At 39.6% G+C, this 27,404-nt stretch overlaps 1 protein-coding gene across 5 annotated transcripts in view; it reads right to left on the bottom strand.

Annotated features, from left to right (window-relative positions):
- Positions 1 to 26,639, bottom strand: part of TAMM41 (TAM41 mitochondrial translocator assembly and maintenance homolog) — a 77,800-nt gene extending 51,161 nt beyond the window's left edge. For 4 of the 5 annotated variants that reach the window (XM_066244735.1, XM_066244739.1, XM_066244737.1 and 1 more), the window contains exons 1-4: positions 26,316 to 26,639; positions 19,988 to 20,170; positions 17,423 to 17,515; positions 8,558 to 8,708 (exon numbers count right to left, since the gene is read on the bottom strand). In XM_066244735.1, the coding sequence (XP_066100832.1) occupies positions 8,558 to 8,708; positions 17,423 to 17,515; positions 19,988 to 20,170; positions 26,316 to 26,441 (553 nt within the window). In that variant the 5' untranslated portion in view covers positions 26,442 to 26,639. The remainder of the gene's footprint in view (positions 1 to 8,557; positions 8,709 to 17,422; positions 17,516 to 19,987; positions 20,171 to 26,315) is intronic. The other variant, XM_066244740.1, reaches the window with a different exon arrangement.
- Positions 26,640 to 27,404: the final 765 nt, after the last annotated feature.

Genomic DNA, 27,404 nt, shown 5'->3' with positions numbered 1-27,404 from the left:
CGGGAAAGATCAATTTGTAGTAGTTGTTTCTCATATGTGCCTTGACGAGGCAAGCTCAGGGTTTTGAACTGGCGACCTTAGCATTCTAGGTCGATGCTTTATCTACTGCACCACCAAAGGTCAGGAGTCTTTTTACTTTCTTGACAGTGTAATTTGTAGCACAAAATTTTAATTTTTATATAGTCCCATGTATCTATTTTTTATTTTGTTGCTTGTGATTTTGGTGTATTATCTAAGAAACTACTGCCTAACCAAAAATCACTCTTTAAAAGACTTCTATAGTTTTAGCCTTTATATTAAATCCACACTACAATATTAGTTGATTTTGTATATAGTATAAGTTAGACATCCAACCTCATTCTTTTACATGTGGACAAAATATACCGCTCACAAAAATTAGGGGATATTTCAAAATGAATATAGAGCAATAAAATATCCCCGAATTTTTGGGAGCAGTATATTTATTCAAAGATGACCAAGGCAGTATTTGTAGGAAGCAGTCTATTACACAATTTAAAATGCATCCTCAAAAGTATCTCCATGGCTGCAGAAGACTAACTCACATGTGGAAGGGAATGAAATAAAAATAGATAGTTGATATACTTAGTGATATAAATTTCAATTACTTTTTCTTTTACATACTTTACAGAACACAAAATGGAAGGGTGTGGGGAGAGATGAAGAGAAATCAAGTTTATAACATTGGTTCAGGAAGGAACCAATATCAGAACCATTCAACCATCCATCCATTCATTTGTCATTTACTGAGCATCAGGTCAGCATTGGAATAGAATGAGCTAAACAAGACAAAAATTTCTGCCCTGTCCATTCAGTGGTGGAACATAGACCAAAGACAAACAAAGCTACAAATAAAATAAATAGTATTTCAGGTGGTGGAAAGTACTGTGAAGAAAACAGAAGCAGAAAAAAGATGAGAAGGAGTGGAAGATGAGCCACATAGGTCCCTGAGGGAAGAGTGTCCCAGCTGTGAACCAGGAATAACAATCACCATGACAGACCCTTTGCATAACAGTGAAGGGTTAAGAGTGAGGATTCTAGAACCAGACCACCTGTGTTCAAAGCCTAGCTTGGCCCCTACAAGATACATGACCCAGGATAAGCTACTTAACTCCTCTAGGCTTCAGCACCTCAAATGTAAAATAGACATAATAGTTCATAATTTCAGGGATTAAATGAGTTAATGCATGTAAAAACATCTAAACAATACCTGACAGGTATGTACTAGAATTATTGGCAGGATCACTTCATAAATTATATAATTGTCTAATGCTATGCTGTACATCTGAAACTAATACAAAACATTAAATGTCATCTGTAATTGAAAAATATAATTAAAAAAGTAACAATATCTGGCAAACAGTAAGTAATCCATAAATGTTAGATATTACTAATAAATAATATTTTTTTAGGAGTGTTGTACTTTCAGAAATTAGCAAGTGACAAGTGCAAAGAGTTCCAACTGAGTCTTCAGCAAAAGCTTATCTGGTCAAGCATAGAGAAATATGCTTCCAAATTACTGAAATACCTAATCCTCAACATGCAAGGCATCACATGGCACTGCTTGCAAGGTTTCAGATAGTGTGATTATCATGGAATAAAACTTAATAGCTCTCACTCCAGAAAAAAATTTCCGTACTAACTTTTACCAGGATCCAGAAATGAGGATGTTTACTCACACTTTAGAGCGCTGGCACCCACTTCTAATTTTTTTCTCCAAGAATCACTCAACTGGCAATTAAACTTCTTCACTGCTTTGTCTTATTCCTAGAAGTTCAGACAATTTGACATTGAAAGAAACCCATTCTCTCTCTTACACAAGAGTGCTTGAAGGTGTTTTTCATTCCTAAGAACTGTAAGGGGCCAAATAAATCCACCTGACCTCAATATTCTGCTAATTTTGACAGACATTATATATCAACATGTAAGAAGTTCTGTAATTTTTTTCCCCTGTAATTCTTATAATTACATAATTCCACTTTGGAGAACATGTCCAAGGAAGTCAGTGCCCCCTGCGCCCCCTTCTCCTACTAAAGTAAGTTGTCCAAAGTGATTCATAGTAGTGTCATTAATAAAACAATGATAAATAGAGCCGACTTGAGTGTCCCTCAATCACTGTACGACTGAACAAAACACGGTATTTCAACCTGGGAAAACCTATATATAGCCATCAATAAAACATAATAGCAATAAATAATTATAGCAATCATTTTCTGAGCACCAACTATCAGTGAGGTATGATGCTGGAGGCTTTCATACATATAATCTCATTGAAAACATTTTTATGTGATATTTCCATTTTACAAATAAGAAAATGGGGCTCAAAAAGGTTAAGCACATCTACAAAGCTAGTATTCACATTGAAGTCTGAATGTAGTATTTACTTTTCTGTTGTCTATTACATCAAATGGCTGTGTTAATTCAAACACATATCTAAAGTAATAATAATATTGAGCATTTACTATGTGCCAGGCATTGTGCTAAGCACTTTATGTGATTTAATTTAACCTGTATAAACATCTTCTTTAGAGATGAAGTAATTGAGTCGTAAGGAAGTAAGAAACTTGCCCAAAGATGGAAAGTTAATTAAGGGTACATTTAAGATTTGAAGCCAGGCATCTGACTCCAGAGCCCCAGCTTTAAACATTTCACTAAGGCTGCCTTCCATGAATTAATATCATGTTTTAAAAAAACCCAAAATTCAAAACAGGATGCTTAATTCAAGTAGTTACAAGTTAATTACAGTATTATCATGTAAAGCTGCTCACCTCACTGAGGCGCTGCTCTAGTCTAAGCCCTCATCATCATTCACCCTGCCCTTCCTGCCAACAAATACGTACAGGCTGCCTACTATGAGCCACACTGTTCCAGAGACGGAGGATACAAGGATGACCAGACACAGACATTGTCCAAACTATACCCCAGCAGGCTCCTCTCTGCCAGGACAGCTCTCATCTGGGCTCTGCTCACCGGTCCTCATATGTTGGTGCTTAGTTCAAATGTCATCTCCTAGAGAGGTCTTCCCCGAGGCCACATTCACCTTCTTCCCATTCTAGTGCTGCCACTGTTTGCTGTCCTACTTTTCAACTGGAATGAAACTCCCATGAGGGCTGGGATCATACCTGCCTTATTTACTTCCTTTGTCCCCAGAACTTAAAAGACTGCTTGGCATAGAAGACTCTTGTAATTATTTGCTGAATGAATAAAACTTTTCCCTGATTTTGTTTCTCTGCCTCCTACACAGGGCTAGCAAAATGATCTTTTCATGATAACAAATCTCAGACTACCTTATTTTTTTCTTTAGGTGAGGAGGGGAAATAGTAAGGCAGACTCCCGCATGCACCCTGACTGGGATCCACCTGGCAATCCCATCTGGGGTCAAAGCTTGAGTACCTGAAGCTGATGTGCTCAGAGCTATTCTCAGCACCTGGGGCCATACTTGAACCAACTGAGCCACTGGCTGCAGGAAGGGAAGAGGGAGAAAAGGGGGAGGGGGTGGAAAAGCAGATGGTCGTTTTACCTGTGTGCCCTGACTGGAAATTGAACCCAGGATGTCTATTACCAGGCCGATGTTCTATTCACTGAGCCATTGGCCAGGGCCCAGACTATCTTGCAATGCCTGAAAATTTCTATGGATCCTAGTTGTGTACAGATTGTCAAATTCCTTTTTTTTTCCACTTTGTATTCAGTGCCCTGCCCAACCTGGCCTGGGTCTAACCTCTTCTTCCAAAATACCAGAGAAGCAGTGAAGATAAATGGTTAAGAGGGTTGGCTAAATTTCAGCTCCAACACCTACTAACTTAGCAGATTGCCAACCCTGGACAGAACTGGGCCTTAGTTTTCTGTAAAATGTGGCAATAATACAGCTCCCAAATCAATGGGTTGTTTTTGTGAGGATTAAACTATGGTAGTTTCCAGATCAAAAGTATTGGGAGTCACCTAACCAGTGGTAGCGCAATGGATAGAATGTCAACCTGGGACTCTGATCCGATGTCCCAGGTTCGAGACCCCAAGGTTGCCAGCTTGAGAGTGAGATTGCTGGCTTGAGCATGGGATCATTGATATGATCCTATGGTCACTGGTTTGAAGCCCAAGGTCGCTGGCCTTAAGCACAAGGTCACTGGCTCAGCTGGAGCCTACTGACTCCCTGTCAAGGTACGTATGGGAAGCAATCAATGAACAACTAAAGTGCTGCAACTAGTTGATACTTCTCATCTTTCTCCCTTTCTTTCTTTCTCTCTCTCAAAAAAAAGGTATTGAGAGTCATTTATGGCATAAAATAATAAATGCTATTTACTCCTGTCACAAGCCTTGTACTTTAGTCACATCAATCTTCTCCTTCTTCGTTAAACAAGCCATGTTCCTTCACAAACCCCCTTTCCTCTTTCACACGTGTTACTTTGTAAGTCTACCACTGACTCACTATGACTGCATATGTTGATTGATGTGAAGTTCCTTAGAACAAAAATTATATAGTCAAATTTTTTAAGGTATGAAATGCTGATTCACTTGATAAATGTTAAACCAGGATCATTACCTACAATTAGTCATTTTAATAGTTTGTACTTACAGAAAGTTCAAGGTGAATTTTAAAGCTTATTTGGTTTTCCTTTTCTATTTTCTTAAATGCTGAATTCTAAGAATAATTGAAGGATTAGAAAACTTTCCTCCCCATTTTTCAGGCTCTCATCTTCCACCTACTCCTTTCTCACCATCATTTACAACAATACCATACTGACCCCAGGGCAGTCAAAGTGACACTTAAATACTACATTAAATGTCGGGGCTATTAATATAACTAGTAATACTGCTAGACCTTGCCTCTGCCAGTAATTACTGGCAGAAACTTGTCCAGTCACATGGAGAACCACTGTTTTTTCTGTCCCTTGCACACCCACCCCTCTACCCCTTCTAGGGAGAAATGGTGAACTTCACAAGTTAGGGACAACATAAAATCTCTGAACTGGAAATATATGAAAGTGTCAACATTGTAAATAAAATGAGATTGGTAGGTAATTTAAAGTTCAGAATATTCTGAGAGTTTGGGAGGTTTGGGTGGTTAGCCAAAGGGATAGAATCTGATCCACTCAACGACAATGGATTCTCAGAAACCTAGGAAAGGCAGGAGGAAAAGCTCACCTTTCACCACATCACCTGGGCAAGTCTCATACCTATGAAAGATGTCTACCTGCAGGGTTTAGATCCTTCTATTCTAGTCTAATTCCAGTATATTATAGACTAGGTAGCCATTAATTATACTGTATCCTGGCTTAGGAACAACCATCATACATAATGTTGTTTCAATGGGAAAGTATGTTCCCAGTTCTAAACAACTGGCTTTGGAAAAAGTTTCATTCATAAGCTAGCGACTATAGAGAGTTGTAACCAGTTCCCTCTGGAGAGGATTTCCCAAGAATTGTAGCCTAAGTTTTGCAGTAAGAAGAAGCCAACCACACTGAAATGAGTAATGTAGGATACTTGGCCAAATTCTCAGATCCAAATCTGGGTTAAGCAATAAATAATTTAAAGGCAAGAAAACAAGAGGAGACTAGATGAGAAAGGGAATGACTGGAGTCTGACACACCAAGATTTGAAACCTGGCTCTTGGGAAGCAACTCCCTTTCTCTGACAGCCTCTCTCCCAACAGCCCAGGGCTGCTCTTTATCACTATTAAGATCTCAGTTTAGATGTCAACACTGTCAAAAAGCCTTCCTTGACTATCCACTATGAATATGGACCCACCCTCAACCTGATTTATTTACTTCTCAGAGCATTTAACCACTATCTGAAGTTACCATATAGCTTATTGTCAGTCTCTCCCTAAAAGAACAAAATCTCCATGAAGTATTTCACTCATGTCATGCTAACTAGAGTATACCTAGGGCCTAGCACAGCATGTGGCACATGGAAGAATAAATATTTGTTAAAACAAATAGGCTATTGTGTGAGGATTCAATGGTAGAATAAATTACCTATCTACCTACCTTTTTGTGTCTTGTACAGTGCTGCTATATAGTAGATCTTAATAAATATTATAAAGAAAACAAAATGGAGAATGATACTGCTATGAGTCACCAAGTATTTACCAAACAACTTGGATATGTCTCAGAGCACAGGAGAAACCAGGAGTATAAAATATGAGTCTGCCAGGTTGCAAAGCAAAAATCTGCTAAAGGTTGATATTATCCTGAATGCTAACTTGAAGTCTATTAATAGGGGAAAGCAGTTATTTCATTTGATAAACATTTTTTGTTAATGTTCAGAATTTATAGAAAAGTCCTAGAAGCTGCCTAACACTATGCTGATGTTGATGATGTGGGGAAAAAATATGGAAGAATGGTTGTGGTGTGGGCAAAGCAGAGAATAGTTCTGCATTTTCTTCCACAGAAAATAAAAGGCTTCTGGTCCACCTTTTTCACAGGGAGCAAGGCCAGAGAATTACCCTAACAAAGTGACCCCTTTCCCCATGTTTTGTCCTCCCCCACTTTCATCTCAAGAGCAGGGATGCTGCCACATCAAGGTGCAAGCAACTGAAGATGGAGGTAATTTCACTTCCTTTCTCCCCAGTGTTGTAACTATAGTATGGTCATGCTAGACACATTTTGGGAAAAACACTGAAGAACAAGACCTTTAAAGTCTCTTTCAGCATTACATTTCCATGAAATCTTATCTGTACAGGGATTTAGAAAATGAACAAACTGCTTTTGCAATATTTTGGGCATAAAGTTTTTTGACTCATATTTAAAAATTGGAAAAAAGGATATTTACTTAAGATAGTGGTGTTTAAACTATTTTTTAAGTAGAAGACTTTTTCGTAAATGCAGTTTTATACAGCTCCTTAGTACCTGGAAGGACAAGTGCGGCACTCCCTCCACTGGTGGAAGCTAAGGTGAGGGTCAGGGCTCTCTCCTCTCAGCTCCCCCCTGCCCTCTGAAGGAGCCCCTGACATCTCTGAGGAACACCCTGGTTAAGGGGAAAGGGAAAGGAAGTGAATCCTTAGGTAGAAAAATAAATGGGGAAGAAGGGAAAGCTTTCCTTAATGTGGAGGAAGAGGTGAAGTTGGAAGGTTACCATTTTGTAACCATCACAGTAAAGAGATGGGTTTGAGCAAGAATCGTCAATGGGTGCGTGACCTAGGAGGAAAAGGTTGATAAGGAAAGATATGTGCATGATCTTCAAATGTCTCCCCATAAATTGTTTAGAAGTGAGAAAAACACTGTTTACCAGGGCACAAACATCACTAGTGTGTAGACTTCAAAAATGTGAATGTCATGTAAGACCAAGAAAGGCTGAGGACGTATTCCAGATTAAAAGATATGAGACATGACATCTCATACAATATATGATCCCCGACTCGCTCATGTACTAGAGGAAAACATGCTATAAAAATTATTGGGACACCTGACAACATGTGAACTATGGATTGCCAATTTAATAAAAGTACCGAATCTGTGTAAAATTTCCTGAATTTGAAAACTGTACTGTTGGTTATGTAAGAAAGTGTCTCTGTTCTTTGGAAACACATATTAAAGTATCTGGCCTAAAGGGAACATAATAGCCTGACCAGGCGGTGGCGCAGTGGATAGAACATCAGACTGGGACATGGAGGACCCAGGTTTGAAACCCTACAGGTCACTGGCTTGAGCACAGGCTCATCCAGCTGAGCACAGGCTCATCCAGCTTGAGCGCGGGCTCACCAGCTTGAGTGCGAGGTCACCGGCTTGAGCATGGGATCACAGACATGACCCCATGGTCGCTGGCTTGAGTAAGGGGTCACTCACTCTGCTGTAGCCTCCAGGTCAAGGAACATATAAGAAAGCAATCAACAAATAACTAAGGTGCCACAACGAAGAATTGATGCTTCTCATCTCTCTCCCTTCCTGTCTGTCTGTATCTGTCCCTCTATCTGTCCCTCTCTCTGTCTCTGTCACAAAAAAAGGGGGGAACATAATAAATGATCTACTCTCAAATACTTAGGAAAAAACCCAACCTAATACAGTGTATTTCCACATGAAGGGAGAGCAGAGGCTCTCAGAGTGGGATGCCTGAAAGAGTATCAGCATTACCTAGGAACTTGCTAGAAATACAAATTCTTGGGCCCTACCCCAGACCTGCTAAAATCAGCTCTGGGAGTGGGCCCAGCAGTCTATTTTAAAAGCCCTCCAGGAGATTGCACACTAAAGTTTGAAAACCACCGATACAGAGGGAATGATAAAACAAATGTTAAAACTTGTAAATCTGGGAAGAGAGCATATGGGTTTTCTGTGCCATCACTGAAACTTTTCTGTAAGTTTAAAATTGTTTAAAAATAAAAATTAAGAATAGCAACAAAAAAAAGATTACCCTAGGGTAATTTAGGTAAAGATGTGGAGAGGAAGAGACTTTGGAACTACTGAGTTTTGCAGTAACCTACACAGGAAGTAATGGGATTCAGAACTAAGGCTGCTGCAGCTCCAGTGCAGAGAGAGCAGTAGGGTGTTTACAAGGTCTTCAAACAACAAATCTTCTTGCACAAAACATGGGCACCAAACCTACTAACCTGAATAGGAGAGTCCGGCAATCTCTATAAAAAGGTCTTCTTCAGAAAAGCTTTCAGGAAGCATGAGGAAAGCAGTAGTCACAGCACTCTTCAGATTTTTATCTAGGGCTGACCTAAGAGTAATATTCTCATTCAGTGCTACGATTTTCACCTGAAAAAAGCAGGACATTCAGAAGAAAAATTCCAGAAAAGTACTGCTTAAGCTAAGGGTATTACACATGCAATGGAACTGTCTCAAACTTAGCCCTGAAGATCTTGGAATATTAGGCCAGTTGACACAAAATAATTATTATTCTAATAAGCAATCCCAGAATCTCCTGTTTTGTGCCAAAATCAGAGAAATCATGACAGGAAGAAAAATAAATAAATACTTCTCTTAAATGGGTTTAGAAATGTAATAAATGTCCTTTGGGAAATTTAATATTTATTTTACAATCTTATTTCACTTAATTTTATGGTGGATAAAGGCATTTTACTTCTTTTTTAGAACTCAACTCTTCTGTTATCCATACATAACCTGAGTAGCTCATGCTCTATTTTTTAACTGATGGTCAAGTTTTTAAACTTGACCAAAGAAAAAGAAAATTAGCTGCAGTAGAAACACATGGGTTTGGGGCACAGGGATGGGCTCAAGTCTAGGTATTTACTAGCTGTATAAATTTGGGGAAATTACTTAACTTCTCATCTATAAAATGAAGATAACAGACATGCATCAAAGAACTATTACAAAGATTGAATGAGATAATAAATGTAAATGACCTACTATACTAGTGAATGTCTTGATCAATAAAAACAATTTTTTCTTCTGAATCCATAGCAGAAGCTGCTTTGACTTTCCCCAAATTAATGAAAATATAAATTGCTCTAGTCTGTTCTGAGATTCTAGGTTTTAAAGACTGCACTGTAGTTAAAAAAATTCATTCAAGTCCCAGCTCCAAATCTTACTAGCTCTGTGACTATGGCCATAATTCCTTAGTAAAATGGGGTTAATACAGGATTAAGCTAATACGGTTGCTGGGAAGATTAAATGAGATATTACATATGAGCCCTCAGCTGAAGTGAGCTTCCTTATGTGTTTCTTAGTGCACACTGCAAGAGTTTCTCTGGGCCAGAGTTTCTCACCTTTAGCAAGTATCAGAATCACCAAGGGCTTGTTCAAACACGTATCACTAGGCCCATCCTCCAGGGTTTCAGTAGCCTAGGTGAGGCCTGAAAATGTACATTTCTAACTAGTTCCACGTACTGTTGGTGCTGCTGGTCTAAGAACCACATTAAGAGAACCACTGCTCTACGGTATATATACTTGGAAGTATAACTGCTCAATTGCTCTTGGAGTAGTTGTGCCTATTTACACTCCTGCCATAATTTTAAAAACCATCATGTTCCTTCTGACTGATGTGCTAAATAAGGAAAGGGTCTAGAAGTCCCTAATAAGAACTCCACACATCTCAAATGTATCTACCATCTCTAAACCATTTAGTGCTGGCACCAAATTTTCCTCCTGTTCTAGAAAACAAGGCTTAAATTACCTTTTGTCAGAGATAATTTCTGACAAAATTTAGATGGTACATAAAAGACACATACATATAAGAAACTCCAAATTAAAATCTTATTAGACAGCAAGAGACGGATACATCTCTCAAAGTATAGTTTCTTTTTAAAAATTAATTGTAAAAAGCAATACCATAAAACATAATTAGTTTATAAATTAGGCTTAAAAACCTAAATTAGGCCTGACCAGTGGTGGCGCAGTGGATAAAGCATCGACCTGGAAATGCTGAGGTCGCCGGTTCAAAAAACCCTGGGCTTGCCTGGTCAAGGCACATATGGGAGTTGATGCTTCCAGCTCCTCCCCCCCTTCTCTCTCTCTGTCTCTCCTCTCTCTCTCTCTCTCTCTCTCTGTGTCTCTCCCTCTCCTCTCTAAAAAAAAATGAATAAATAAAAAAATAAATAAAAAAAAAACAAAACAAAAAAAAACAAAAAAACCTAAATTATATCTTTTACTTTTTGTCCCTACTTTTTTCCTGAAAAAATATTTATAACATAGAAACCTCTCATACATTAGGTAAGCCACTTTATCCAATACTACCACCTCCTCCCTTGTAATTACAAGGACTTAATAGCCTTAATGAAGCCTTTCAGCACTTGGGTGAGTTTAGTAATATTGCAGTCATCTACAGAGAGTAAAACCAAGGCGCAGCCCAGTAGCAGGACTTGCCCATGGCTGCATAATGAGTTAATGGCAAAATCAGGGTAACACCCTTATGCATGGCAAATTCAGCTCTAAATATAGTTATTTTGAATTATTCTCATGCATTCAGTTAGGGATCTTGTCTGGTTAACTTTTTTTCTTGAGAGATGATTAAAACAAATCTTAAGGTTCTATTAATAAGCCCTATATTTATTTCTTGAATAATTATCCCAAACTCTGTACTCCATATAGAATCATAAGAGAATCATGGATATAGGAAGGTGACCTCCTCATCGTTCTCATGGGGAATCTGATTCCCTATTAAAAGACTTCTGCATGAGAGCAGTGGCACAGTGAACGAAGATCTAGGTCCCTGAGCTCTTTCTAAAAGTCTGTAAAACCTTACTTCCAAATTCTTATTATTTCTCCTCATTCACCAGGTCCTGTTCAATAATTCTTCTCCCTCTCTTTTTTTTTTTTTTTTTTTTTTTTTTTTGTATTTTTCTGAAGTTGGAAACAGGGAGGCAGTCAAACAGACTCCCGCGTTCGCCCGACCGGGATCCACCCGGCATGCCCACCAGGGGGCGATGCTTTGCCCATCTGGGGCGTCGCTCTGTTGCAACCAGAGCCATTCTAGTGCCTGAGGCAGAGGCCACAGAGCCATCCTCAGCACTCGGGCCAACTTTGCTCCAATGGAGCCTTGGCTGTGGGAGGGGAAGAGAGAAACAGAAAGGAAGGAGAGGGGGAGGGGTGGAGAAGCAGATGGGTGCCTCTCCTGTGTGCCCTGGCCAGGAATCGAACCTGGGACTCCCGCATGCCAGGCCGATGCTCTACCACTGAGCCAACTGGCCAGGGCCCCTCTCTCTTTTTTGGGAGGTTAGCTTTTACAGAAACTCCACGAAGACAGAAGCTATTTTGAGATGTTAACAAATCAAAGTTGCAAAGAAGAGAGTAAGTTGGAGGAAATTTCCCTACTCAATGTGATACCACGTATTCTCTAAGAACATTGTTCTACTTAGATTATAAAAAAGCAGTCTGTTTGCCAGTTAAGGTTAAGAGAGTGTAAATAAAAACATCCTTACTCAAAGAAAAATGCCAATTCAGAAGACTCTGCTACTGTGCTGATCTGGTTCTCCAGTGTAAGGTGAACTAGGAACTTGCCTCAGCAGCACTGTTATTTGATGTTCAGAGTGAAAAGCCAGTGAACTCTTGGGACACTGCCAGATAGGCCTGGGAAAAGAAGAAAGCCCTCAGATTTGTGAATAGCTATTTGTGTCTTACTGGAAATGCCCCGATCTGAAGTGCCCAGATAGCATTAGCACTACTGCCAAGGAGAAAAATCTTTACTGGAGAAAGGATGGGGCAACACTTGAAGGGATTTTCAAAAGCCCAACTCGAGAGATTTGTGAGTACCTTTCAAGATAGAAAAAAGAAAAGTCATATGTGGTCTCCTCTAAAATATAGTTCACACAGAGATAGTACTTGAATTACAAAAAGTGAAGTTATACTCACAAAGCCCTATCTAATGGTCAAATACCCAACCATGAACCAAATGACCCTTTCCATCAATGGAAGTTTTCCATCCTAAATGGCTAAAAAGGCTAATTTTTCTAAATGGTCATTGCCAGAAGATCAGAAGACAAAAACAAACAAACAAAAAAAAAACGACAAAAACCAAACCACACTGAACATTCAAACTGGATGACACCTTACTAATTACCTGTTGGACTATGGACTCTGCCAAGACAAGAGTATAGTGTTTTTTATTAAAATTCCTTTGGCAAAGGCCCTGGCGAGCTGGCTCAGTGGTAGAGCATCAGCCCAGCATGTAGATGTCTCAGGTTCGATTTCTGGTCAGGGCATATAGAAGAGGCGCCCATCTGCTTCTCCACCCTTCCTGCTCTCCTTTCTCTCTCTCTCTTCCCCTCCTGCAGCCAGGGCTCTGTTGGAGCAAAGTTGGCCCAGACGCTGGGAATGGCTCCATAGCCTCCATCTTAGGCTCTGGAATGGCTCTAGTTGCAACCGACAATGCCCCAGATGGACAGAGCATCGCCTCCTAGTGGGCATGCTGGGTGGATCCCAATCGGGCACATGTGGGGAGTCTGTTTCTCTGTCTTCCCGCTTCTCACTTCAGAAAAATACAAAAAAAAAAATCCTTTGGCATATACAGAGAAGAAACTTAGTTGTTTTTTAAATATGCAAATGAATAGCTCAATCTTTGCATTTCAAAGGTTAGAGGTCCCAAGATCTGCTCAGAGCTGGGAAGAGCCCAGCTAGTAAGCCAGGTTTTCCATGTCTAGTCAGGGATCTTTTATTTTATATTTTGTATTTTTCTGATGTGAGAAGCGGGGAGGCAGGCAGACAGACAGACAGACTCCCACATGCACCCGACCGGGATCCACCCGGCATGCCCTCTAGGGGGTGATGCTCTGCTCACCTACAGTGTTGCTCTGTTGCAACCAGAGCCATTCTAGTGCCTGAGGCAGAGGCCATGCAGCTGTCCTCAGCACCCGGGCCAACTTTGCTCCAATGGAGCCTTGGCTGGGAGGGGAAGAGAGAGTAGAGAAAAAGGAGGGAAGGATGGAGAAGCAGATGGCGCCTCTTCTATGTGCCCTGGCCGGAAATCGAACCTGGGACTTCCACACACCAGACCAATGCTCTACCGCTGAGACAAAAGGCCAGGGCCTCAGGGATCTTTTCGACAGCTGTGATTTTTCTATCTACCAAAAGTAAATCAATAGCTACAATATGATGATGGTTGCAAAACTGTGAATAGACTAAAAACCACTGAATTGTACACTTTATTGATTGATTGATTTTAGAGAGAGGGAGGAAGGGGAATAAGAAGAAGGAAGGGGGAGAAAGAGAGAGAGGAAAAGGTGAGAGAGAGAAGGGGAGTGAGAAGAGAGAGAAAAAGAAACACTGACTTGTTATTCCACTTATTTATGCATGCATTCATTGATTCTTGTTTGTGCCCTAACCAGTGATTGAACCCGCAACCTTGGTATATTTGGGATGGCACTCTATGCTACTTGGTCAGGGCTGAGTTGTACACTTTAAATGGCTGAATTGTATGGTATCTGAATTATATTTCAAGGAGCTGTTATTTTTTTAAAAGCTATATTACTAGCACATAAAATATATTGCAATGAATACACAAAAATAAAACCCTCTTAACAAGGTACTGTATATCAATGTGAATAGTTTAAAAATTTAAGGCAAATTATCTACACACTTTATTTGAAATACAAAAAACTAAACTTATGTTAAATAAATTAGGGAAATGACTATTAATATTACTTGAGAGTCTTCTGATTTAAAAAGGATTAGCCAAAATGTTTTATTAAATATTTTAAATTTCATTGTTTTTTACTTGGAAATGACTTGGTAAATGACTCCGAAACTTAAGACTGCACTAAAAATAATAGTTATCACTTCAATTATGAATTAAGTTAATGGTGAAGTATAATATAGCAAAAATTTAACTTACTCAACTTTTCCCAAAAATGTCTATCTTTTAAAGCAAGGTATTCCTTTATATTTCTCCTTTTCATTAAAAAACTTTACATTTAGAGCAGTTTTAGATTTACAGCAAAACTGAATGGAAAGTACAGAGACTTCCCTTACTCTCTGTATATTTTAAACTCCAAAACTGCTAGTGATTGAGATATTCTATTCTAGTTGTAATATGGAAGATAATTTTAGAGTTTTAGGCAATATGATTTCATGCAACTCCTTTTTTTAAAATACATAAAAACAAAGAATTCACACTCGTATTCTCACAATTCCTTCCTAAGCCATTCAACTATTCCTTTTATTCTTTCTTCCATCGGATTTGTTCTTTTAATATCTGCTGCCACCTACCGGTAAAAATAGTTTACTAAAGATAGTTATCTTGAGCCTGGTTAACTGATTTCCACTAGAGAGGGAAACTAACAGCAGGAATAGATGAGTTAATTTACCCATTTATGCTTTTGGGTTTTTTTTTTTTTACCATGTGCTATGGTCAACACTTTCAAATGATTTTTAAAAGATATCCTGTTTTTCTTGTGCTAGAAGCTTAATAAGCCTGAGGAATAGTCATTATTATCAATAACATTTTATTCTCCAAGGTAGCTGAGAAATGCTGTTTTGCATGATTTAAGTGTAGCTGCTGCTACCTGTGTTGAATTGCTGTTTTTATTTTATCAAGATATATGACATTTAGATGAAATCTGAGGTCATTTCCAGTACTTTATTCTGGGATTTCATGGCATTTTCATTTTTCTAAAGCCTATTTTTTTTTTTAAAAAATGAAATATTCCAAACATAAAACAGTACAGGGAATAACACAACCTTTTCACATTCAATATCTCATTTTATCTCAGAATAACTCTGAGATGGGCAAGGACAAAGGAAAGTGAAAGATTATTTCCTGAGCATCTACTAAGTGCAAGGCATTTTTGATCCAGGCACTCCTTAAATGTTATCTGAGGTCAGTATGATCAGCCTTATCTATAAATGAGGATGTTCCAAGGCTCAGGGAGACTTAAGTCACTGGTACAGTGTCACATAGCTGGGACTGTCAGAGCTGGGGCACAAACCACAGATCTGTCTGATTCTAAAACATCTGTTTTCTTTCTAGCATTACTATTCTGCTTCCAGTTTTCAATAACTTCTTAAAAAGTAGGCAGGACAAATATTGTTGTCCCCATTCTACAGAAAAATTACAGGAGGTTCAGAAAGGTAAAGCACGTTGCCTGACTTCACATAAATAGCTAACAAGTGTCAGGAATGAGTAAGACCCAAAGCTTCTCATTCCACATTCATCACTTTTCCTGTCAAGCTACATATATTTTGTAAATTAAAAGAAAAACTTGGAAAATTAGTGTTTATAAATTTGCAACTACATTTATTTGCTGAATTATGAGCTTTTCTAATTATCCAGCCTAGAAATGAGAAATTCATCTAACTAGACATTACATTATTTTGATAAGCCTATTGTTTTTGAACTATAAAAATGTTTTTACTGAAGTAAAAATTACATAGAGTATACAAATCTAACAGATAAAGCTTGACAAATTTTTACATATGAGTATATCCACATAACCATTGTCCCTATCAAGTGTTTATGGACATTATAATGAGCTACACCATGACACTTTAAGACCAGATGCAAGGCAAGAGAATCTTGACCACCCATGTATATGTATAGAGATTTTTTAAAAATTTATTCATTTTTAGAGAGGAGAGAGGGAGAGAGACAGACAGAGAAAGAGAGAGAGGAGAGAGAGACAGAGAGAGAGAAGGGGGGAGGAGCTGGAAGCATCAACTCCCATATGTGCCTTGACCAGGCAAGCCCAGGGTTTTGAACCGGCGACCTCAGCATTTCCAGGTCGACGCTTTATCCACTGTGCCACCACAGGTCAGGCTGTATAGAGATTTTTATGACACAATCAAGTAAGTTAAGATCGTATAAATCTTTCTCTCTAATTTTTGCTCTAACTGATAAAAGGAGGAGCAGCATATTCACTCTATGGGAGACATCTGAGAACAATCATGTACTCTCTTTGGGGGGCCTCACACCCTCTGACAGCACTAAGAAAAATCTTCTTTGCTGAGAGATTAGCAACTATGACAATGTTGCATAGTTCTCAAACTATGAAAAGACCCTTTCTCACAAAATAGAATATAAATCTGCAAAAAAGAAGAAACATAAGCCTGACCAGGTGGTGACACAGTGGTTAGAGCATTGGACTGGGAGGTAGAGAACCAAGGTTTGAAACCCTGAGGTTGCTGGCTTGAGCACAGCTTATCTGGCTTGAGCAAGGGCTCACAAGTTTGAGCGTGGGTCGCTGGCTTGAGACAGGGGTTGCTGGCTTGAGCAAGGGGTCACTCACTCTGCTGGAGGCCCCTCCTCAAGGCACATATGAGAAAGCAATCAATGAACAACTAAGGAGACTAAGGAGCCACAACGAAAAATTGATGCTTCTCATCTTTCTCCCTTCCTGTCTGTCAGTCCCTATCTGTCCCTCTCTCTGTCTCTCTCTCTCTGTCCATGTCACACAAAAAAAGAAGAAACATGACATTTGTAAAAACAAGTCAAAAGTTCAAGTCCTCTTCACTTTTTTCCTGTTTTGTTTCCTGTTTCTATAAATCCCAGGGAGATACCTACTCCCTTACAGTCTCCTCTAGCAGTATCCCAAATGGAGAATGCTACGACAGGATCTCACCATTGGAATCTGAATTCCTCAGCATGACTACCTAGTTCATTCATTTATTCAACAAATATTTGCTGAATGCTTACTATGTGCCAGGCACTGCCCCAGGCACTGCTGGGACACATCAGTGGACAATGTCCTCTGGCCTTTACATTCTAGAAGAGAAGGCTATCTGGGTCAAGCAAATAGAGGCTCCATCAAGATACTGGAAATTTATTATGCCATCCTCTTCTGCCCAAATGGACTAACTCTGAGCCTAATCCATCCAGACAACTGAAAGATCTTTAGAAAGAGGGCAGGAGTAGTGTGGGTAATATCTAGATATTGTTTGGTAATGAATTCTTAGGGAGAAAGAGGAGTCTGAAACTCATTTCTATTTCCAGGAGTCCCATATCACTGCAATCAAAGATAAAAGTAAGGCCAGGAGTAGAAAGGAGAGATATATCTAACTGTGGTAGCCAATAAAACACTCACCGGTTTTTGGAGTCGTCCAGCAATGTATAAATTATTCCAGTTGAGGAGATCTTCAATCAAATTACTAGTGCTAATAACCCCATATTTGATAAGCTGAAAATGAAAAGAAATAGGCATGAAAAGGAACAAAATACCGTATCGTTGCTTACGCAAATGCAAAATATAAAGAGATTGCTTCCTATAGTAGTACCTTGATTTCCAAAGCCAACGCAGAATGCCTACTTTGTAAAGACACACATCTCTACCAAAAATTTTCTCAAAGGGTAAGTTTCCAAGACTGACTTGTTCCCTCAGGTAGAAGAGGTGAAGTAACCATGATTTTAACTCAGACTCTTGTGATGTTAAAGGTATAATGGCTCTTACAGGCTACTTAGTACTGGTTCTCAAAGAATTGGAAATAAAAAATTGGTCTTTCAGCATAGACAGTTTAAAAAGCAGTAATATATTTTACATTTCTCATTTGATAAATAAGAAACCTGAGGCTCAGAGAATAAATGATACACCCAAGGTGGCACCATTAGTAGCAGAGACAAAACTAGGTCCATGAATTTTAGTTTAGACTTCCAGTGTTCATTTTACCATAAAGTACAAGAAATTTTGTTTAATTAAAAGTTTTTACTGACATTCTTTACATGGTAAATTTTTCTTTCATTATGTACTATTCTAAACACTTTTTATAATTACAAAGTAACATCTAAAATAAAACCTCTTTATCAGTGGAGAACATATGGATTTATGGTCAAGCTCATGCAACGGTAATTTATACAAACCCTGAATAGTAATTGTTACAGGTTACAAAATCCAATTTGCTTCAACAAATATCTCTGGCCTCACTTTGCTAAACTTAGTATCCCAATAGCCTTCTCAAGGCTGCAAATATCTAAAAAGTAGCTAAAGAATTTTAATTAAAAGTACAGTCCCTTTGGCATATAATTATGCCCAAACATTTGGTTACTGGAGCTTTTAATATTGTTTGAAACTACTAATTAGAGATAGGTTCAGCATAATATTAATTATGAAGGAAGAACAAAGGTACATGTTCGGCATGACTGAAGTGGACATAGAAGGCTGTGCGGAATAACCTTCCCTCTCCTCAAGCTAGAAAGCCTTCTGGCTGCAGGCACATAAAAGCTGGGAGGTAATAGAAATAAATACCACTGGCCTGGAAGTCAGGGTCTGTCACTAAGTAGCTGCATGAGCTTATGGAAGTTATTTTCTCTCTCTGAACCTTGGTTTTTTTCATCTGCAAAGTGCAGGTGGAGCACAATTGGACCTCAACCAAAAAAAAAAAAAAAAAAAAAAAAAAAAATATATATATATATATATATATATATATATATCTCCCCCAAAGGTTATGCAGACATCACCAATCAATCACAGTACTCATTCCTGCCAAGTTCAGATAGGTCTTCAAAATCCTTCTCAGTCAGTACTCAACTTCCTGGCCCTCAAAGTGTGGTCAACTGACCAATAACATCGGCATCTACCTGAGAGCTTGAAAAAAATTTCAGAATCTCAGGCTCCATTTCAGACCAACTGAATCAGAATCTGCATTCAACAAGATCCTCAGGGCATTGTCTGCACATCAAAGTATGACTGTCCTAAATAATCAGTAGCATTGAGCAGAGGTGGCACAGCTGGTAAAACCTATATGTCATCTTTAGCCAGCTTATCTCTAGAAGGCATCTGATTCGGTATCCCTTGGTCTTCTTAGGCTGGGATCCTGACTAGTTCTTGGCAGCCCTCTTACAGATGAGGCCCCTTCATCTGAAAGACAGCTCAGCAGGGGTCCTGCTGTCAGACAACCCTCTGCCAGGATCCATGCATCTTACCTGATCTACAACCACTCACCAAATTCCGCCCACCTGCTGGTACCAAGAGGTACCTACCACTTGGCAGCGCATGCTCCCAACTACCTATGATATCCTCTTCACTTCCAAATTCTTTCTGGGAGTGTCAGCCACTCTGTAAAAATCAGAATAATTTCCACTCTGATTCTTAATGGGCCTGCCTAGTCCTCCCACTGACTAAACCATTGGTTCTTAAACCATGTTTTCCAGACCAGCCGCAGTATCATTTGGAAGCTTGTCAGAAATGCAAATCCTCATTGCCAAAAGAGATTTTAAAAGTTCCCATTACAAGAAATAAATTGTAACTATGTGTAGTTATGGATACTAACTAAACTTATTGTGGTGATCCTTTCAAAATACACATATATCAGTGTTGTAAACCAAAAATGAATACAATGTTATATGACAATTATATTTCAATTTACAAAAAAAAGCAAATCCTCAAACCCAACCCTAGACCTACTGAGTCAGAAACTTTGGGGTGGGGCCCAGCTATCTGTGTGTCTAACAGGCACAGTAGGGGATTTTGATGCACATTAAAATAGAGAACCACTTGGCTGAAGGCAAAATAAAATAAAATACAGTCACACTTGACCACCTTCACCCAGCAAGAGATTGAACATTTCCTGACTGCAACAACATATATATTTTGTTGGTATTCTAATAAAAAGGTTAATAACAACCCAAGTTAAGACAAAGGCCCAAAGTCACTTACCTTACCATCACACATGATCAATGGATTGTAGTAAACTCCAGCACCATAGTTATTCTGGATAGTGGTGATATACTTGGGCCCCAAAACTTTTAGGAAAGAGTAATGGTCCCAATTTTTCTTCAGGTTCTTTGAATGCCATGCAACAGGATCATCTACTGTGAACACAAAGTCCAGCATGACATTCTGGGAGGTGAAGAAAAGAGAACGATTTTAGTTTTAATTCCTAGAAAGACACTTGGAGTGGCAAGCTCTAAAATTTTATGTCATTAAGATTAATAAAAGACCTGGGTTGTCATCAGAAACTTTTTTGTTTCCTTTTATTTTTTTTAATTAAATTTAATGCAGTGACATTGATAAATCAGGGTACATATGTTGAGAGAAAACATCTCCAGATTATTTTGACATTTGATTATGCTGTATATCCCTCACCCAAAATCAAATTGTCTTCCGTCACCTTCTATCTGGTTTTCTTTGTGCCCCTCCCCTCCTCCACCCCCTCTCTCTTTCCTCACCCCATCCCTCCCACCCCCACCCCCGTTACCATCACATTCTTGTCCATGTCTCTGAGTCTCATTTTTATGTCCCATCTATGTATGGATTCATATAGTTCTTAGTTTTTTCTGATTTACTTATTTCACTCTGTATAATGTTATCAAGGTCCATCCATGTTGTTGTAAATGATCCGATGTCATCATTTCTTATGGCTGAGTAGTATTCCATAGTATATATGTACCAAAGCTTTTTAATCCACTCATCCTCTGACGGACACTTGGGCTGTTTCCAGATCTTCGCTATTGTGAACAATGCTGCCACAAACATGCAGGTGCATTTCTCCTTTTGGAGCAGTTATATGGTGTTCTTGGAGTATATTCCTAAAAGTGGGATAGCTGGGTCAAAAGGCAGTTCGATTTTTAATTTTTTGAGGAATCTCCATACTGTTTTCTACAGTGGCTGCACCAGTCTGCATTCCCACCAGCAGTGCAGGAGGGTTCCCTTTTCTCCACATCCTTGCCAGCACCTATCATGTGTTGTTTTGTTGATGAGCGCCATTCTGACTGGTGTGAGGTGAAATCTCATTGTGGTTTTAATTTGCATTTCTCTAATGATTAGTGATGTTGAGCATTTTTTCATATGCCTATTGGCCATTTGTATGTCCTCTTTGGAGAATTGTCTATTCATTTCTTTCGTCCATTTTTTGATTGGATTGTTTGTCTTCCTGGTGTTGAGATTTACAAGTTCTTTATAAATTTTGGTTATTAACCCCTTATCAGATGTATTGTCAAATATGTTCTCCCACTGTGTAGTTTGTCTTTTTATTCTGTTCTTATTGTCTTTAGCTGTGCAAAAGCTTTTTAGTTTGATATAGTCCCATTTGTTTATCCTGTCTTTTATTCCACTTCCCCATGGAGATAAGTCAGCAAATATATTGCTCCGAGAGATGTCGGAGAGCTTACTGCCTATGTTTTCTTCTAATATGCTTATGGTTTTATGGCTTACATTTAAGTCTTTTATCCATTTTGAGTTTATTTTTGTGAATGGTGTAAGTTGGTGGTCTAGTTTCATTTTTTTGCAGGTAGCTGTCCAATTTTCCCAACACCATTTGTTAAAGAGGCTGTCTTTACTCCATTGTATTTCCTTACCTCCTTTGTCAAATATCAATTGTCCATAGAGCTGTGGGTTTATTTCTGGGTTCTCAGTTCTGTTCCATTGATCTATATGCCCGTTCTTATGCCAGTACCAGGCTGTTTTGCGTACAATGGCCTTGTAGTATAACTTGATATCAGGAAGTGTGATACCTCCCACTTTATTCTTCTTTTTTAAGATTGCTGAGGCAATTCGTCAGAAACTTAAGCAAGTCTCTGAAACCAATATAAGCTCTGTTTTCATCAATACACATAATAATAACAATGCTTATTTAACATGTACTGTCATGCCAACACTCTTCTAAACACTTTATATATTATATATACAGTAATTCATTTTATCCTCAAAACAATCCTGCAGGGTAGGCACTGTTACTATCACAGTTTTACAGGAAAGGAAACCAGGGCACAGAGTAAATTCCTTGCTCAAGAACACATAGCTAGTGAGTGGCAGAAATAGTCTGGTTCCAAATTCTGTGTGCTAAACCACTATTCCTTTTTTTTTCTTTTTTTAGTGAGAGGAGGGGAGACAGAGAGACAGATTCCTATATGCACCCCAACCAGGATCCACCTGGCAAGCCCATTAGGGGGCAATGCTCTGTCCATCTGGGGTCCTTGTTCCTTTGTAACCATAGCTATTTCTTTTTTAGTGCCCGAGGCAGAGGCCATGGAGCCATCCTCAGCACCCAGGGCCAACTCGCTCCAACTGGGCCATGACTGCAGGAGAGGAAGAGAGAGAGAGAGAAAGCAAGAGCGAGAGCGAGAGCGAGAGTGAGAGAGAGAGAGAGAGAGAGATTGAGAGAAGCAACAGGGGGAGGGGTGGAGAAGCAGATGGGCACTTCTCCTGTGTGCCCTGGCTGTGAATCAAACCCAGGACTTCCACACGCCAGGTTGATGCTCTACCACTGAGCAAACTGGTCAGGTCTCTCTACAGTATTATGTAAAGGGAAATGTTATTTTAACTCTCATCCATTCACCAGCTACTCACTGAGAATTTAAATGAGCTCTAATAGATAAGGTAGTGGTAAAGAGCTTAAAGACTACTTGGAAAAATGAACAAATTATTAGTAAATTGACTTGATAGAAGAAAGTAAAATGTACTCACTTCACTCAAAATTGGGTCAGAACAGGAAGCAGAAATTTTCCTATAAAATTACATTCTTTAAGACTGACAAAATCTGAGTCTTGAAGAATGCACAGAGTTAAGCAGGCTTGGTAGAAGTGTTAGGAGAAGCACAGGGAAGGAGAGTCCTGTGGGAGGAAAACACCTTGTGGATATGAGAGTCGGGCAGGTTCTGCTAAGACATTTTTCTGGAGAAGAGCTCACTAGAGAGAGGAGAGAACAAAGGCTGGGAAACCACATAGGAGGCTAAATGCAAGATTCCAGGTTAGAATATAAATAATACTAATGCACTGAAGGGTATAGAGACTAATCTGACAGGGACTTAGGTGTTGGAATCTATAAGACCTGTTAACCTGCAGGAAATGAGGGTGAGGAAAGGAAAGGAAGAACCTTTTCTTAAAAGGACTTTTCTACCTCTGTTCAAAGGAAAATTTCGAAGCTGGGGGCATTACAATACCTGACTTTAAACTATATTATAGGGCCACAATAATCAAAACAGCATGGTATTGGCAAAAAAATAGACACTCAGACCAATGGAACAGAATAGAAAGCCCAGAAATAAAACCACATATATATGGTCAAATAATCTTTGATAAAGGGGCCAACAACACACAATGGAGAAAAGAAAGCCTCTTCAACAAATGGTGTTGGGAAAACTGGAAAGCCACATGCAAAAGAATGAAACTCGACTACAGCCTGTCCCCGTGTACTAAAATTAATTCAAAATGGATCAAAGACCTAAATATAAGACCTGAAACAATAAAGTACATAGAAGAAGACATAGGTACTAAAATCATGGACCTGGGTTTTAAAGAACATTTTATGAACTTGACTCCAATGGCAAGAGAAGTGAAGGCAAAGATAAATGAATGGGACTACATCAGAATTAAAAGTTTTTGCTCAGCAAGAGAAACTGATATCAAAATAAACAGACAGCCAACTATATGGGAACTGATATTTTCAAACGACAGCTCAGATAAGGGCCTAATATCCAAAATTTACAAAGAACTCATAAAACTCAACAACAAACAAACAAACAATCCAATAAAAAAATGGGAAGAGGACATGAACAGACACTTCTCCCAGGAAGAGATACAAATGGCCAACAGATATATGAAAAGATGCTCAGCTTCATTAGTTATTAGAGAAATGCAAATCAAAACTACAATGAGATACCACCTCACTCCTGTTAGATTAGCTATTATCAACAAGACGGGTAATAGCAAATGTTGGAGAGGCTGTGGAGAAAAAGGAACCCTCATTCACTGTTGGTGGGACTGTAAAGTAGTACAACCATTATGGAGGAAAGTATGGTGGTTCCTCAAAAAACTGCAAATAGAACTACCTTATGACCCAGCAATCCCTCTATTGGGTATATACCCCAAAACCTCAGAAACATTGATACGTGAAGACACATGTAGCCCCATGTTCATTGCAGCACTGTTCACAGTGGCCAAGACATGGAAACAACCAAAAAGCCCTTCAATAGAAGACTGGATAAAGAAGATGTGGCACATATACACTATGGAATACTACTCAGCCATAAGAAATGATGACATCAGATCATTTACAGCAAAATGGTGGGATCTTGATAACATTATAAGGAGTGAAATAAGTAAATCAGAAAAAAACAAGAACTACATGATTCCATACATTGGTGGAACATAAAAATGAGACTAAGAGACATGGACAAGAGTGTGGTGGTTACCAAGGGTGGGGGGGGAGGGAGGACATGGGAGGGAGGGAGGGAGAGAGTTAGGGGGAGGGGGAGGGGCACAGAGAAAACTAGATAGAGGGTGACGGAGGACAATCTGACTTTGGGCGAGGGGTTTGCAACATAATTTGATGACAAAATAACCTAGACATGTTTTCTTTGAATATATGTACCCTGATTTATTAATGTCATCCCATTACCATTAATAAAAATTTATTAAAAAAAAAAAAAAAAAAAGGCCTGACCAGGCGGTGGCGCAGTGGATAGAGCGTCGGACTGGGATGCGGAAGTACCCAGGTTCGAGACTCCGAGGTCGCGCGCGGGCTCATCTGGCTTGAGCAAAGAGCTCGCCAGCTTGGACCCAAGGTCGCTGGCTCCAGCAAGGGGTTACTCGGTCTGCTGAAGGCCCACGGTCAAGGCACATGTGAGAAAGCAATCAATGAACAACTAAGAAGTCGCAACGCGCAACGAGAAACTGATGATTGATGCTTCTCATCTCTCTCTGTTCCTGTCTGTCTGTCCCTGTCTATCTCTGCCTCTGTAAAAAAAAAACAAAAAAAAAAACAAAGGAAAATTTTCATGAAAAAAATGAAGAGGTGGCTATAGAATCAGGATGCTTAGGCCTGCTCTGACTTCCCCATAATGTGATCCACAAACCATAAGATATTTAAGATTTGGGGTGGATATATATTTTTAAAAACTTATAATTATGTTAATGTATTTAGAAAAACAACTAGCCTACAATAACCTAGCATTTATACACCAATAATCTATAGTTTCTCATAAGCAATCCGTTTTTTAAAAAGTATTACTTAAAAACTAGAGTAGGTAGGAAACAGCATATCCCAGCAACAGTACAGATGGCCAGGTATCCAAATCCAGAAGGCCCTGCAGCAATTTGCACACTTTTCCTTAGTTTATTAAAGATGACAGTGAGATGTTAGGCTGTGCATGAACAACAGCAAGTAAAAATCCAGTTCAGAAACCAAGCTGCACACAGCTCTATTTTGACTTTTGCTTCTTTTATATTAATTCAGCAAAAGCTCTAAAGCCCTGGTAGAAGAGTTACTAACAGATTCATTTAAATGGGAAAGTATCTGCCTCTCACTATTCTGCTGCCTGAATCTTGTCTCCTCCACTTTGGAAGCAAACTTTATTTTCAGAAAAAAACCCCTGCAATTAAAAGGAAAACTTTACCCTCAACTGCCATTGTGCTCAGCCAATTCTGAAGAGTTAAAATGCCTAATCCTAAATCATCTTGTTAAATGTTCTGAGCATGGGTAAATATACTGGTCACCCACTAACTTTTGCTCTTGTTAACTTCTCTGCAGGTGCCCTGGCCCTACAATCAGTCCATCAGCTACCAGAAGTCAGGAAGTATTTTCCCCTACAGCTACAGACACACTCTCAGGCTACGTTGTGCATTACAATCACCTGCGAAAGTTTTGAAATTCTTGAGCCCGCCTCCCCGCAGACCAATTAAATCAGAATCTCCACTGGTGGAAACCAGGCATCAGTATTTTTAAAGCTTCTCAGAGAACGCCATGTTCAGCCAAATCCCAGAACACTGAACTAGCATCTGTCAAATATCTCTTTCTCCTTCTACCATCTTGCTTCTGTGTCAACTTTTCCCTCCGCATAACTGCACCTCCTGCTCTAGACGAAGTGGACTCCTGCTTATCCAAAAACTCTGCTCACGTAGTACACGCTCATACTTTGTGCTTTGCTAGCTGAGACTTGGAGTGCGCAGAGCAGATGGCTCTAGGGTTCTGGAGGGACCAAAGGCAAAAGGAAACTCGTGCGAACAGGCCGATTCTAGGGGTGGGGTTGGCCCCGGTCCAGGCTCACCTTCTGGTTCGAACTGGGCCCTGCCTGGCGGTACACCCCGGAGCCATAGGCAAAACCGAGGCTCAGCTCCTCGGGGAAGTGAGACAGGATCTTGCGGAGGGCCACCCCCGAGGTCTGCAGCGCCATGGAGCCGAGCCTCAGAGACAAGGACCCTTGGCAGGGCAAGACAGAGGACACCGATGCAGAGATAAATACTGGGGCAGGCGATTAAGGGTGGGGAGATAAAAGACTGGGACCCGCCCTAAGGGGAGAATGCCGGAGCGGGAGCTGAAAAGACCCGCATAGACTAGGTTGGCAATTGTGCCGGCAAGCAGCCGGCCACGCCTCTCCCACGCAAAAGCGCTTCAAAGACGCAAGAGAAGCTCTAGCCCGTGTGTGAGGACGCGAGGATTTTGCAGAGACCCCTGATGGTCGGAGGAGCTCACTGCAGGCTGGCCGCCATACTGTGATTTGAACCTATGGGTGAGGGAAAATGTTGCCTAATTGAACTACTTTTGAGCTTTGAGAATCTTTTTTTTGTTCTCGCCTCAAACCACATTTTAATAAATGAATATAAACTCGTGCATTTGTATTGCTGAAGATTTTTTAATGAGGTGAAACTCACATAACAAAATTGTGCAGTTTATGTACAATTCAGTGGCATTTAGTACCTTTACCGTGTTGTGCAACAGTTATCTGTGTCCAGCTAATAAATTGTAGATTTTCAAAGTTTAGGAAAACACAAATAAATTTAAAATCATGCCCAATTTCACCATGCAGGGATTATCACTGTTAAGATTTTTCTGTGATTTCTTCCCAATAAAGCCCCTTCCAAGTCAGATGATGGGTATGAAAGTGCTCCATAAATGGTAAAGGACAGTACCAATGTTCCCGATATTTGTATTTAATTTTAAGGTTGGAGAAGAATTTCTGCACCTTTGCCTTGGGAATTAGCCTCACTACAGAGCACATTAAATGTCTCCTGGGAATAAACAGGACCCCAGGTGAGAGCTCACCTCTTCATTTGTAACTAGAGGAACTTGCTCAGGATCACAGGGCTATACGGGAGGTAGTTTGACTTCCAGGACAGAGACTTTAAAGACACTTCTT

The sequence above is a fragment of the Saccopteryx bilineata genome, chromosome 10, assembly GCF_036850765.1.
Source record: "Saccopteryx bilineata isolate mSacBil1 chromosome 10, mSacBil1_pri_phased_curated, whole genome shotgun sequence".
NCBI lineage: Eukaryota > Metazoa > Chordata > Mammalia > Chiroptera > Emballonuridae > Saccopteryx > Saccopteryx bilineata.
Note: the sequence above shows the minus strand (reverse complement) of the source record. Positions and strands in the feature narration are given on the sequence as shown.